At 38.0% G+C, this 14,706-nt stretch overlaps 1 protein-coding gene across 4 annotated transcripts in view; it reads right to left on the bottom strand.

The window, feature by feature from the left end:
* ADGRG6 (adhesion G protein-coupled receptor G6) overlaps positions 1-14,706 on the bottom strand; it is a 152,410-nt gene that overhangs the window by 3,313 nt on the left and 134,391 nt on the right. For 2 of the 4 annotated variants that reach the window (XM_081530966.1, XM_081530967.1), the window contains exons 22-24: positions 6,707-6,808; positions 5,511-5,663; positions 2,434-2,479 (exon numbers count right to left, since the gene is read on the bottom strand). In XM_081530966.1, the coding sequence (XP_081387092.1) occupies positions 2,466-2,479; positions 5,511-5,663; positions 6,707-6,808 (269 nt within the window). In that variant the 3' untranslated portion in view covers positions 2,434-2,465. The remainder of the gene's footprint in view (positions 1-2,433; positions 2,480-5,510; positions 5,664-6,706; positions 6,809-14,706) is intronic. The other 2 variants (XM_081530965.1, XM_081530964.1) reach the window with 1 other exon arrangement.

Here is a 14,706-nt window from a genome sequence, read left to right as displayed (position 1 = left end):
GTTTTGGATGTTCTATTTTGCACATTAAAGAAGATCACAAAGGAAGTAAAGCTCTGATTCTTTCTTAGTTTCGGTAGCAGGCAGCACTAAAATTTCATGTTTTTCATCTTCAAAGTGCATTCCTGCATATGAATGAATGTTAATGTGCCTTCTAGTAATTTGTGGGGGTTTGTTTTAAGAAATGTTCTTCTAAGTGGTATTTTTCAAAAAGCCAGTGAATAGAGTCATCAGAAAATTGAGGCAAAAATATATATGGCAAATGGCTCGCACAAAGTAGTGACAGATTATATAACAATGAATTAAAAGGTACTGAAATATCTATGGAAGAAACAATATGATGTCTACAATATGTTTTCACAGTAATACAGAAAGGGGAAAATGTGTAGGTGGCTATGAGCTGATAGATTCAAGGGGATTCATTATATTATCCTCTCTACTTTTTATATGTGTTTGACATTGCATAATAAAATTTTTAATGAAATACAACTTGAAGAATTTTGGAAAAGAAAAGTGAATAAAAAACATAAAAGCTATTTTGAACACATTTTCTCATGGAAAAAACTTGTGAAATGATTGCAATATAGAAAAAAGGTCATCTTTTATGAATTATTTTTAAATTATAGAATCCAAAATTATCTTTATCAGAAATATTTTAAGTATATGTTTTCATTAACTATGCTACAGTCTCAGAATAATGTTATTGCTGGCAGCAATAAAATCAAAGCAACTAACAGTAATAAAGGATTACTAAATACATTTCCGTCCTAAATTTCTCAGTATTAAACATTATTTTCCTAGACCCATAGCTTTCTAAAATTGGCTCAGCCAATGCTTTGAAACTCTGTCGTGTGTGTGTATGTGTTAGTTGCTCAGCCGTGTCTCTTTGCGACCCCAAGGACAGTAGCCGGCCACCCTTCTCTGTCCGTGGAATTCTCCAGGCAAGAAAACTGGAAACTCTGTTAAACACTGTTATCTATAAATACACATGACTATCTTCATGTACCCTATGAGTATCTTGTAAGTATCTGTCTACCTCCCTCTCCCAACACATTTTGGAAAAAAATTCTATCTTAAAATCAACTACAGAGATTTCACATCAGTGAATGAGCAAATATGACCTTCTACCAAGTACTCAGTCTCCTGCAGTTGTATCATCTCTATTCACTGTGGAAGAGGCAAAAATTCTATCATGAAAAACTGCGTCTAGAAATCATGGCTCAAAATGGAATGTTCACTCCAGGTGTTTTACGTTTTGAGTATGCTGGACCCAGTATGTGACTTAACATTAAAAATCCATCCATAATTGGCAAAAGCCATTGCTATTGTATCTGTTGTCTTTGGAAATGACTCAGATTGTTCAATTGTGGTCTTGGTGTTGGAGACACTAAATACAATGAAAGCTAAAATAGAAAATGGTGTGTCCATCTCACTAGAGGAAGCAAGAGAGAACAGATGGTCTATGGGAAGAGTGGGCAGACCGAAGCATGATGGGATGACCCAGGATTGGTGAGAAAGAGGCTCAGGGGTCATTATATAAGGGTCCCTCCCCATTCAGCTCTCAGCAAGCTGATAGATTCTATGCTTTCCTTCTGTTCACACATTCACTAGCCATTGGTTTTCTGTTGGGAATTTTTCTATTGACTTAAATCTCAATAATGAACAATTTGTACTTGTTGTTTTTAGAAAATTACACATCCTCAAAAAACCTTCAAGGATACATTCATTCTATTTCATTGACAACTTCCAGGGGCACACAGTTTTTAAAGACTTTGACCAGCTCCATTCCAAATACGTGACCCAATTTTCTCGATCTTCACAGTCTAATAAAGTAAAATTCTGAGCTAGGTCTGTGTTTCTACATATATGCTATTCCCAGTTTCTATAAATCCCAGTTATAGTTATTATATTGTGGATAATATAGATTTTTGATTATTGCTATAAGTCTGAAAACCAGGGGCTAGGGAAATGAACTATTATTTGGCTGATGCTGAAATTTCAAGCAGACAAAAGTCCTCAAAAAGCAGGCTTGGAATCGACAATTTCTCTTTTATGACTTCTGTGAATGTACCATGACATATCCAGTAATTCATAAGAGCAGTGAAAAGGTAAAGAATTGTACTCCATTCTACAATGAACCTCTCAAGTACTGCTTTTTTTTCTTTCTGTTACATGACCCACTAACTCCAGAGCATGGTACATTTCCTAGAAGGAGCAGCTTGCAGATACCCCCATGCAGAGAAGAGCCAGCTCAGCACACGACCATTTGATAGTTCAGAAATTCCAGCTCAATGCAGGAATGTCCTGTGCTAGCTGAGAAGTATTGTAAAGAAGAAGCCATTTTGCTGGTGCAGCAAGAGTCTTAGTTTAATCCATGCAAATATTCTATTACCTTGCAAAAAAATTCATGCATTCAAAAAGGTAATAAAAGTTTACCTGAATGATCCACTTTTGTTGAAGGAATGATCTTAGAAGACATTATCTACAATTCCAAGAAATAAACCATCTAGATATCCATGATGATATGCGGTGACTTTCTACATACCTCAAGTGATCTAGGTACACCAGCAGTCCCACTGAGAACTGGCTAGGTTGCAGAAGACCCTTCATATGTCAACTGACTGGAATGATTATACCATGAAAATCATGTCATACCATTGACTATATCCTTATACTAGTTAACAAGAACCTGTTTAACCCCAAATGTTTGAATAGAAACAATTAACATTAATGAAGTCTTCAAAAATAAATATCCAAGATTTTGAAATAGTAAAGCTTTTCTTTGGTATCCCCATTTCTACAGTCCCTTTTATCTTCTAGTCAGTTTTCCCCATGATGCTATTTCCAAATATTTTATACTTTCAAAATGCCCTCTGTTCCAAAATATCTACCTGTTATCTTCTTTACCGTTTTAATAGTGGTTTTTCAGGCTAGCTATTCTCAGTTATATCAAGAGGAAAATAATTCCATTGGGCTAATTCCTGTGCATTCACAACTAACTTATAATGCATTAAGCATTTGGATTTTAAAGGGGAGACAAAATTAGTATCTAATTTTAAGGCTGATTTAATAAAGTATAAAACTCACTCATTATAAGTGCAGTAGAGCCTTGCACAATAGTTGGGGTTAGGGGCACTGACTTCCTGAACAACTGAAAATTGGAGTACAATTTACAGTTGACTCTCTGTGTCTGAGCTTCTTCAGTGTCCACAGTTCTGTATCCATGTATTCAGTCAAATGCAGATCATGTAATACTGTTTGTTGTATTTAGAACTAAAAAAAAGAAACCTGCGTATAAGTGGACCTGCACAGTTCAGACTGTTTTGTTCAAGAGTTAACTGTAAACGATATTTTGTGCCAGGGAACTACCAATTAGGTAGACTCATCTATCTCAGATTATACACCTGTTATCATGTTTCTCACACAGGTGTTTCAAGCAAGAATGCAAAGACCTCTTAATTTTAAGGAAAACTGCTTGTGTGCAGGACTCAAAGACTGCACCCCATTCTGGAAGAGTTCATAGCTTCTATTCTATTCTATTCAATTCAGAATTGAATTCTATTCAATTCCCCAAAGTATCCCTGACTCCAAGAAACTTTAAGAACTGCTGTCATAAGCTGCTCCAAGTTTTCAGATGTTTTTTAAAAACAATTTTATTTATTTATTGGCTGTACTGCATCTTTGTTGTTGGGTGGGCTTTCCTCCAGTTGTGGCAAACAGGAGCTACTCTCTAGTTGTGTGCGGGCTTCTCATCGCAGTGGCTTCTCTTGTTGCTGAGCGCCCTAGGGCGCCCAGGCTTCAGTAGCTCAGGCACAAGGGCTCAGTAGTTGCAGTTCCTGGGCTCTACAGCACAGGCTCAATAGTTGTGGCGCACGGGCTTAGTTGCTCCTGGGCATGTGGAATCTTCCCAGACCAGGGATTGAACCCATGTCTCCTGCATTGGCAGGCAGATTCTTTACTGCTGAGCCACCGGGGAAGCCCTTCAGATCTTTCTTTGACTAATTTTGGAATTAAAAAACTCTCTAAACATTCAAACTTTGTTCCACAGTAATATCTTGAATCCCAGGCAGTGGGCACCAGTAGTGCAAACAGGGACATGTGGAAAGATTCAAATGTACATGAGTCATTTGAAATGCAAGTGTTATAATGTGAACATTTATACACACATCACACAAATCACTCCATTCTTGCCAAATATGAATCTTTTTGGTGCCATTTGCTTCTGCCGACATTTATTAGCTAAACAAATACAAAATTTAAAAGTCATTTCCATTACCTTTTATAAGCATCTTTCATTTAGAAAGTGCTGGATACTGAGTGTTAAGAGCTGTTTGACTAAGGTTTAATTAGTGTTTAAAAGTAGCAATTCTGCTATTTTCAACTGAAATTATTAAAGGAGTATACCTTTTCACATTGTTCACTGGCTATCAAGGACTGCCAAATGGTCTTTGCAGGCATATGTCATTTTACTTCACTTCACTTTGAAGCCTTTCACCGACATTGCAATTTTTATAAATCAAAGATTTGTGTTGTCTGATGACAGTCAAGCACACTTTTTAGCAATAAAGTATCATTTTAAATTAAGGTATGTACTTTTTTTGGCATGATTGTATTACACACAATAGACTGCGGTATAGGGTAAACATATGAGCATATATTTATATATGGTGCATATAAGCACTAAGAAACCAAAATATTTGTGTGACTCTTTTTATTGCAATATTCAATCTATTATGGTGGTCTGAAGCCAAATTCTCTGTATGTCTGAAGTCAGCCTGTGTTTTAACAGTCTTCAGAATTGTTCATACACAGGCTCAGGGTCAGAAAGTGCGATCACTGTAAATATCACGAAGATTTGGTAGATAAACAAAGATACAATGTTTCTCATCATCTATATCACTTTCCAAACATAATGTTCCCTCTTTCATATTTAATCAGTAATGTAGAGAGCAATCTCAAGTAACTTCCAATGGTTAGGGACTTAAACATCAATATATAATTGGCATATATATTGACATATATCATTATTAGTTTTAGGCATACACTATTATGATTTTTCATTTGTGTATATTTCAAAGGACTTAAGTCTTTCACATACAAGCTGGATGGTGTCTCTTCCTGTTTTCATTCCAACTTGCCAGGTAACTGTCATACTATGCTGAAATAATCTGCAACTCAATTTCTGTATTTTTTAAATAAAGATATAACTTTTAAAAACAAGATACCATACTTTTTTAGGGAAATTAAATTTTAAAGCAAATGAAGTTACAAAAATACTAAGTTAATAATACTCTGACAACGTAAGTTCAATTTTGGTTGTAAAATTTTTAAAAAAGGACAAAATATTCACAAAGGTGCAAATAAATTTTGATTTTCCTAAGTCTAAAATAAGCACCCTAATGGACACTGTGATCTATGAATCTTTATGACATGCCAGTTCTCATCATGAAAACATGATGGGAAGTGTCCCAGAGAGCATCTTTACCAGCACCTTTCTGGCCAGAATGACTCACCGGTGTGGCTGTTCCTTTTGAAGTAGGTGGTAGAGCTGGATTTAGACTTGGATGTAAGGTAGGTTGAGTTAGAACCAATGGAGCTGGAGGACAAAGATTTTCCTAGATTATCAGAACTTTTCTTGATGATATTGGTAGCTGTCTTACTCCAATCTGAAAGAAATGACATCTCTCCATGAGTGTGCTTTAGAGGGGATATACTCTGCTTCGAGGGCTTCCCTGGTGGCTCAGCGGTAAAGAATCTGCGTGCAGTGCAGGAGATGCAGGTTTGAACCCTGAGTTGGAAGATCCCCTGGAGGAGGGCATGGCAACCCACTCCAGTATTCTTGCCTGGAGAAATCCATGGACAGAGGACCCTGGTGGGCTACAGCCCATGGGGTTGCAGAGTTGGACACGACTGACTTAGCACACATGCACACACTTTGCCTTGAAAAATCATCACCACATTATTTAAATAACTGATTCATAGCATCAGATGTTCTGACACACTGGCAGTGACTCATACAAGAGACTGACATGTCAACAGTAACAACTCGAAGAAACAGAAAAGTTTCTTACTTTGACCTTATGTTTAAAATTCTACTTACTATCTTAAGGTTGAGAAGTAACCACTGGAGGTTTTTTTTTTAAAGAGTAATATTTTTATTCAGGGATTTTTTCATATTGAGAAAATGAAGACTTCAAAAACATGGAAAGGTACATAGGGTATAGTGGATATCCGAGTTGTTAAATTAGACATATAACCTCGAGCAACTCACTTAACCTATTTGCAACTTGTGCTTCTCCTTTGCAAAACAGAACAGTCAGGTCCAAAGTCCTCAGGTCCCGTGCAGTCTTAATAATCTAAGACTCCAACCAAGCATCTTTATACACTCCACCTTTACACCTTGCTACCACTGGGACCGGGTTGCTCTGACAATGGAAATGTGTGTGTGCTCAGTAGCTTAGGTGTACCTGATTCTTTGTGATCCCATGGACTGTAGCCCACCAGGCTCCTCTGTCTATGGAGTTGTCCAGGCAAGAATACTGGAGCGGGTTGCCATTTCAGGGGATCTTCCTGATCCAGGTATCGAACCTGAGTCTCCTGCATTGGCAGGTGGATTCTTTACTACTGAGCCACCTGGGAAGCCCAAATGACAAACGCTTCTGACCACACTCTTAACGCAAAAAGCTTGATCACCAACATGCCCCTTTACCTGAGTTGTCTGCCAACCGAAATCTACCACAGCAGAGATGCCGCCTCCACTGTTTCTGAACATTCTCCTTCATAGCACAGTGGAAGATAAATATAAATAAGCCTGGGACAAAAAAAAATGTAAACAATTAGGCAAAATGACACATCGCTGAAGATAAAATCTTATAAAACACATGGATTCAATTTAATTTCTTTTTATACCCAAATCACTAAGAAACAAAGATCCTAAGGAATCTTTAAGTATGTAGCTGATGTTTTAATCCTTTAGAATAGAACACAGCGGCTCAGATAAAACTAGAACAATTACATGAATCTAATTCTGTCCTTGTTTTATTCAGTATTTGTTATGATGTAACCTAAAGACTAATCTGAAATAGGCAATATTTAATTTAAGAGACACTTAATGTTTCCCTTATATTTGTTTTAAAATTATGTGAAAACATCCATGAGCTCATCATCTATTTCAATTTGTGTATTCTAAGCTATTTTATGTAAGCATATTATTGTAAGTCTGGGCCATAGAAAAGTGGTATTTTTACAGGTCAAAAATAGCCCCAAATCAGCAATTTCATGTAGCTCCACCTGGCCTGCTTTAGTTTCTCAACATTTTAATGCAGAAGTATTTCTGTATTGTCAAGTGGTCTTCATATATTTATAGTTTGCCTGCATCTATCAAAAACTGTATCACTTGTGCTTTGGGAGCCAGTCCCTTTTAACTCTTCAAGGAATTTGCTTTTGCATTTTTACCTTCTCTTGGCTGCCTCAATTTCTCCCTCTCTTCCTTCAAACTTGGTTATTCCCATTACTCATAAGCATATCCTAGTAACTCTCTTTTAAATAATGAAAGAATTTCTCCTTTAACCCCCAATCTTCTTCCAGCTTCTACTTCTTCATTCCCTTTCTCAATAAAACATGCAATGACTAACTTTTGCTGTCTCTACTTTTTCTCATTTCTTTTCTTCTCAACCTACCCCAAAGAGGCTACTGTCCACATCTCTGAGGCCACTGTCCACATCTCTGAGGCCACTGTCCACATCTCTGAGACCACTGTCCACATCTCTGAGGCCACTGTCCACATCTCTGAGGCTACTAAAACTGCTCCTGCAGATCACAGGAACTCCCCTACTGTTAACTCAGTTTTCTTTCCCATTTTACTAGACCTCTCCACAGTATTCAAAACAATTGATCACTCTCTCATTCTTGAAATACATCCTTTCTTTTTTAAAGATTTTTTTCATGTGGACCACATTTTTTAGTCTTTATTGAATTTTGTTACAACATCGCTTCTGTTCTATGATTTGGTTTTATGGCTGAGAGGCATGTGAGATCTTAGGTCCCCGACCAAGGATAGAACACATGCTCCCTGCACTGGAAGGTGGTCTTATCCACTGGACTGCTAGGGAAGCCTCTTGAAATATATTCTCGACACCATTTTCTCCTGTGGTGGTGATGGTTTAGTCACTAAGTCATGTCCGACTCTTGAGACACCATGGACTGTAGTCCTCCAAACTCCTCTGTCCACAGGATTTCCCAGGCAGGAATACCAGAGTGGGTTGCCATATCCTTCTCCAGGGGATCTTCCCGACCCAGGGATGGAACCCACATCTCCTGCATTGCAAGCGGATTCTTTACCGCTGAGCCACCACCCCTGATGTTCAAAATGGGAAGTGCTCTTCATCGTTACCTTCAAACAAACATATTAAACTCAATTCAGCTCAATAATTTGACGGTTCTTCCTTCAAACCTTTCCATAACAGGATTTTAACCTGCCACTCAGGTCTCAGATCAAACTCCTCCAAGAGGCCGCCATCAACTGTTTCTTTTTATTTTTTACGTCTTAGCCTCTGCTCACACCCTTGCACTCACCTGTTCAATACCTGATATTCTTGTACTCCTTATGTATTCGTTTTTCTCTTTGCTTGATTATCTCTTTCTAGTAAATAATAAGCTCCAAGAACACAAGGATGCTCTTCTATCTAATGCTGTACTAGCCATTCCCAAAATAATGCCAAGAACTAAGCAGGACCTCCATAAATGCCTTGTTGAATGAATAAATATAACCATGGTTAATAACTCACCTATTTAACATGAGATAATTGAATACATACACGTACATCTGAATGTCTTAAATGTGTTTGGTTGTAGGAGCTTAAAAACAGGAGTTAACAAACATAAGTTAAGGAGTGACAGGAATACAATGAAAATATATTTAAGGCAAAAAGTTTCTGAAAGGTATGCAAATTAGTTGCCAAGTAATGCCTTAATAATATACCATATTAAGCAGATTATCTACATAAGTGAGGGTATTTTAGAGAGTGCAAGGGCTTAAACTGAACCTGAAGAAAACCTTAGGTAGGAAGGTAAGGGAAGTTTCCAACAGAATAATCTACTCAGTGACTACTAAGCACTGCTAAGCAGGAGGCACTCTGTTTTAGGAGCAGGATGACTAAAGTACCTTTAATGGACATTAAGACCTATCCATTCTTTTCTGAGTGTGGAGTATTCATCAAGAAAACTGTAAATTACACTGTAGCCTGTGTAACTGGAAAAGTGGGGCGAGTATTTAAAGTACTCTTATTTTACATGTACAGACAAATTTTCAAATGAGATCTAAGGCTGTGCTTTTATGTTTTATTTTTCAATATCTTAACTGAAAGTGGTCACAGTTTTACTCCAGAATAAATTACATTATTAAGAACGATTACAGAAGGGAATGTGCTGGATTTCTGCAGGTTAGACCCTGAATGCAGTGAGATGACCGTGGCTGGTTCTCCTCCTCTGGGCTTGGCTAGTTTGGTCATCCCTGAGTGGCAGACACTTACTTAGGAGGTGCTCCACCAATTCCTAATGAAGTTACTGGTGAAAAAAGATAACATATGTTGACTCACAGAGGAATGCCATTATGAAAATATTGACTACATTTTGATAACTGATTTCGAATAGAAAACTAGCCTATTAAAGCATTCCTGGGAAATTCAAACACATGTATCTCTGAGAAGTATAAATAAGATATTCAGTGACCTTTTACTAAGTAATAATTTTTTATATTGCAGCTACATTTTATTTTTTTATTTAAAAATTTTTTAGTTTATGGAAGTTATAAATTATTATATAAATAAAGTATATAGTTTATGGAAGTTAAACAGTTTCCCTATATGATTCCAATTATTTTAAATTTTTAATTGGAGGATAATTGCTTTTCACTATTGTGTTAGTTTCTGCCATACATCAACATGAATCAGCCATAGGTATACATATGTGCCCATCCTCTAGAACTTCCCTTCCACTAAGTAATATTAGTAATAAGAAATATTACCACTTTATTATTGTTGAAAGTGAAAGTCACTCGGTCATGACCAACTCTTTGCAATCCCATGGACTATACAGTCCATGGAATTCTTTAGGCCAGAATACTGGAGTGGGTAGCCTTTCCCTTCTCCAGGGGATCTTCCCAACCCAGGGATCCAACCCAGGTCTCCCGCATTCAGGCAGATTCTTTACCAGCTAAGCCACACGGGAAGCCCGAGAATATTGGAGTGGGTAGCCTATCCCTTCTCCAGTGTATCTTCCCGACCCAGGAATTGAACCAGGGTCTTCTGCATTGCAGGTGGATTCTTTACTAGCTGAGCTACTAGGGAAGCCCTTATTATTGTTACCATATCATTTTATACATATTTATATAAGTAAAACATTATTATTTATTAATGATACTTTATTAGTAATAAAACTATTAGTGATGAAAATATATGCTAGTGACCCAGTTACTTGTCTCAGATGATACCAGATAGGATAGGGAAGTTCTAATTTTAAAAGAAAGCTCTACTAAATATGAATCAAATTTCAGTCATTCAGAAAATAAACACACACACACACACACACACACACACACCCTTCCTGAAGGTCCCCGTGCTATTGACAAGGAGGGAAGCTGTGTTGGGGAGGAAGAACTGGAGACAAGAAACCCGTCTGCAGCCTGGCCTGGCGCTCAGACATGACAAGGCTCAGAGTAGGGGAAAGATTTTCCTCCACATTCAAAACCCCGCAGAATTAGGACCTGGCAGGTGGAGCTATCTTCCCAGGAAGTACAGAACAGGCACTGGGTTTGGACCTCATCTTCACATTCTGACTAAATCTGATTGGGCTTCCCTGGTAGCTCAGTCAGTAAAGAATCTGCGTGTAATGCAGGAAACCCAGGTTCGATCCAAGGGACAGGAAGATCCCCTTGAGAAGGAAATAGCGAGCCACTCCAATATTCTTGCCCAGAAAATCCCATGGACAGAGGGGCTTGGTGGGCTGCAGTCCATGGGGTTGCAAAGAGTTGGGAATGACTGAGTGACTAATAGTTTGGACATCATCTTCACACTCTGACTAAATCTGATTGCCATTTAAAGCCTTTCTATACCAACAACCCCCAAGTCCCTAACCTGCTTGCTAACACTGAAAATCACTTTAATTAGCACACATGCTTTGTAACACAGGTATACACAATATGGACTGGTTTCCCTTTGAGAATCTTTGATGTGTTGAAAAGGTAGTGGCAGTTTCCTAGTACAAGGAGCAGAAGGCATGGAAGCTTGAGGTTAGGTCAGCACAGGTTACAGGTGAAAGAGTCAGAGGTGGAGAGGGAGCCCTTTGACTTGAGTTGAATCTGTTTTTGTGCACTGGGGCAGGATTTGCAGAATTTGTTGTTGGAGGTATTTTCGTCCTAGAGCTGAAAATATAGCTAACCGTGTGCTTCTTAAGCAATTGTTTAACAAAATCACTTATCAGAGCTGGAAAAGATTATAAACTCTAATCAAGGACTTTGGTTCTCAGGCATGAATCCTGGCCTTCCTCATGCTTGGGATGCACACTGAGCAAATGACTTTTAGTAGACAGCAGAAACTGAAATTTGCTAGATGATGTTTTCCTTAACACTCAGAAGTTTTTGTAAATGTCATATATGTTGGAGAAAAAAACCTCAGAGGTGTTTTGAGGGCACTCGGAAAGACCCAGTTCTGGATTTGCTTCCCTGATATTCAGGGCTGCCCTGGTGGCTCAGATGGTAAAGAGTCTGCCTGCAATGTTGGAGACCTGGGTTCTATCCCGGGGTCAGGAAGATCCCCTGGAGAAGGAAATGGCAACCCACTCCAGCATTCTTGTCTGGAAAATCCCATGAATGGAGGAGCCTGGCGGGCTACAGTCCATGGGGTCACAAAGAGTCGGACACGACTGAGCGACTACCATATTAAGATGTGAATTATTTTGAGGCTCTGAGGCTGACCACAGTCACACAGAAGGAGCTTAAAGCTAAGAAAACTGACTTAATCAAACAATTTTTTAGGTGGTGCAGTGCTACTCTATATCATAATTATATAGCATTAGATGACACTGTTTATTTTTAAGCAGCCTGAAAATATACGTCTCCTGCATTAGCAGGCGGGTTCTTTACCACTAGCGCCACCTGGGAAGCCAAGTTTAAGGGACATGTAGATAAATGAAATTCAAAATCTGAAACTTCTCTAAAACTTTGTAATAGAAGTCATTTACGTGCTCTGCTTCCCACTATGAATTGTGATGCTATGGGACAAAAGCAGATAATAGGCATGAGAAATTAGAATTCTTTGTGATAAATATATTTTAAATTTCCAAGGTATCATGCAGATTCTTCAGCCATGAGATAGGTTTCCATTTTTAAATCAGAATGGGATTCTCATGATAGGTTATTTGACTATTTGTAGCAACTAGCCCTTTTCACATGTATTTAAATCAGTCTGGCAATAAATATTATCCCAAGATTATTTTAGGACAAAACATCCCGCTTAGAGTTCAGCCGTGGGAAATGTGGAAGGTAGCCACATCTGGAAGCATGCACATGCAGTATGGAAAGAAATTCTGAACACTGCAGGCGGGAGGAATAGAAATGCAGCAGGAGCGCCAAGGGCACTTGGAGGCCAAAGTGAGAAAACAGAGGGCTAGTCCCTCTTCAGTCTTCAGGGTTTTGTTTTGTTTTGTTTTCCATCTACTTGCAGATCTTGGTGCCAGGAGCAGAACTTAAAATCACAAAACTTTATAGAGTTTTCCTTTGGCATCCAAAAGAATCTGTTTGGCTTCTCATCTCCATGTCTGTTCTTTCTATCACATGTTTTCCCTTTGAGAATCTTTATATCAACCCACATGCCTCAAAGAGGCTCTTCATACCACCTGGAAAAATACACTTTTCTAATTTTCTGGAAAGAGCTTTAAGCTGCAACTGGGGACCGGAATAATTGACTCTTGCTCCTCCCAGTGCCTTTCAGCTTTATTTAACTGATCAGGGAGTAGGAAACACTGCCCATAAACGTTGGACACTAACACGACTGAAAAGATAGAATTCAGAGTTATAAAGTCTCTGCTTCATCTTGACAGGCTGTGCCAGTTTTATGACAACCCTTTTGGGGTGAATTTGAGCTTGGAAAACCACCACTCTGATGAATCCAAGCCAGCTCCTTTGCAATAGTTTCTTCAGCTTGATAACTGCCTTGATTCTTTATCATACCCATAAAAACCCAGATATTATGTTAGAGCAAGATAAAAAGTAAAACTTTCTTTAAACGAACAGATTCTTAACCAGTTCTATACCTGTTCCTCCTTGTCTTCCTTGCACCTCCATTTTTCACTAACCAGAGGTATCTGCTCACTTTTAAAAACAATTTAGACCTATACATGAATAGATGATGTAATTTCTCATTTAAGTGCTTTCTTCTCTGCAATCACCCTCTGTGTTTTGTTTTTTTTTTTCTTTTAACTTTACTGAGGCTTTCAATGGCTAAGTCAAAGATCTCTTGGTGAATGTCACATTGCCCTTGAAACTATGTGGGCTATTTTCAAATATGTTTTGATATTGATTTCTAACATAATCCCACAGTGATAAGAGAACAGACTCTGTATGAAATTTTTGCACCTTGTTTTATGTCCCTGGATATGTTCCAATGTTTCCTGGTTTATAGTCTATGGGAAGTTAAATAGAATTTGTATCCTGCTGTTGTGTGAAAATTCTATAAATTATCTTAACTATGTTGAATTGGCCTACAGTGCTTTCCAGGTCTACTATATCCTTCTACTTTTCTGCATATTCATTCTATAAATTTTTGAGAGTTTGATACTGAAACTCCAACTAAAAATCTTAATTTATCTACTTTAAAAAACAATTGTAATATATAGTGGAACTATATGTAACTTTGTTCTGCATTTTCCAGAAAGTGAAAGTGAAACTCGCTCAGTCCTGTCCAACTCTTTGCCATCCCATGGACTATACAGTCCATGGAATTCTCCAGGCCAGAATACTGGAGTGGGTAGTCTTTTTTTTCTCTAAGGGATCTTCCCAACCCAGGGATCGAACCCAGGTCTCCTGGATTGCAAGCAGACCAGTTGAGCCACCTTAAGTCTCTTGTAAATGTGTTATCATACTTTCATAATTTAAAAAATAAAAAAGAAAGAAAAAATAGCTTTTTTGAGTAAGGGTGTTATAAGTATGTGGGTCCTGGTAGGAAGGAAAGTGCAATGAATTCCATCTCATCAAGACCTCCTAAAGAACCACACCATGGGCCAAGGCTGGCTCAAAAAACACAGTAAAGGGACATCCAAGGGGATGCTCTCAAGGTCTAAACATGGAGTGAGAAACATTTGGAGAGGTCTCATCAAGTAGCAGGCTTTGGTTTTGATATCTAGTTCTTTCACCTGCCTCAGAACACATTCAAGTAGAAAGCCTGAAAAAAAAATCCTCTTTCTAAAGTGTTGACTTCACAATCATTATATATAGACTATATGGGCTTGTGTTTAATCTTGGTCTCTATAAGTGCTATTTAACTACTTATTTGGGGGAAAAAAGATATCCTTAGCCTCAATATTTTGGCTAGAAATTAGGCGTCCACATAGAATTCATCCTCTTTGGTTGATTTTAGCAAAAATAGGTGATTTCTGGGGCAAATATAAAATAAGTAGCTGAAGGGATTTTCTCAGATCTTTAGCCTGATTATCAAA

The sequence above is a fragment of the Giraffa tippelskirchi genome, chromosome 9 (assembly GCF_054371585.1).
Source record: "Giraffa tippelskirchi isolate mGirTip1 chromosome 9, T2T-mGirTip1v1.2.pri, whole genome shotgun sequence".
Classification (NCBI taxonomy): Eukaryota; Metazoa; Chordata; class Mammalia; order Artiodactyla; family Giraffidae; genus Giraffa; species Giraffa tippelskirchi.
Note: the sequence above shows the minus strand (reverse complement) of the source record. Positions and strands in the feature narration are given on the sequence as shown.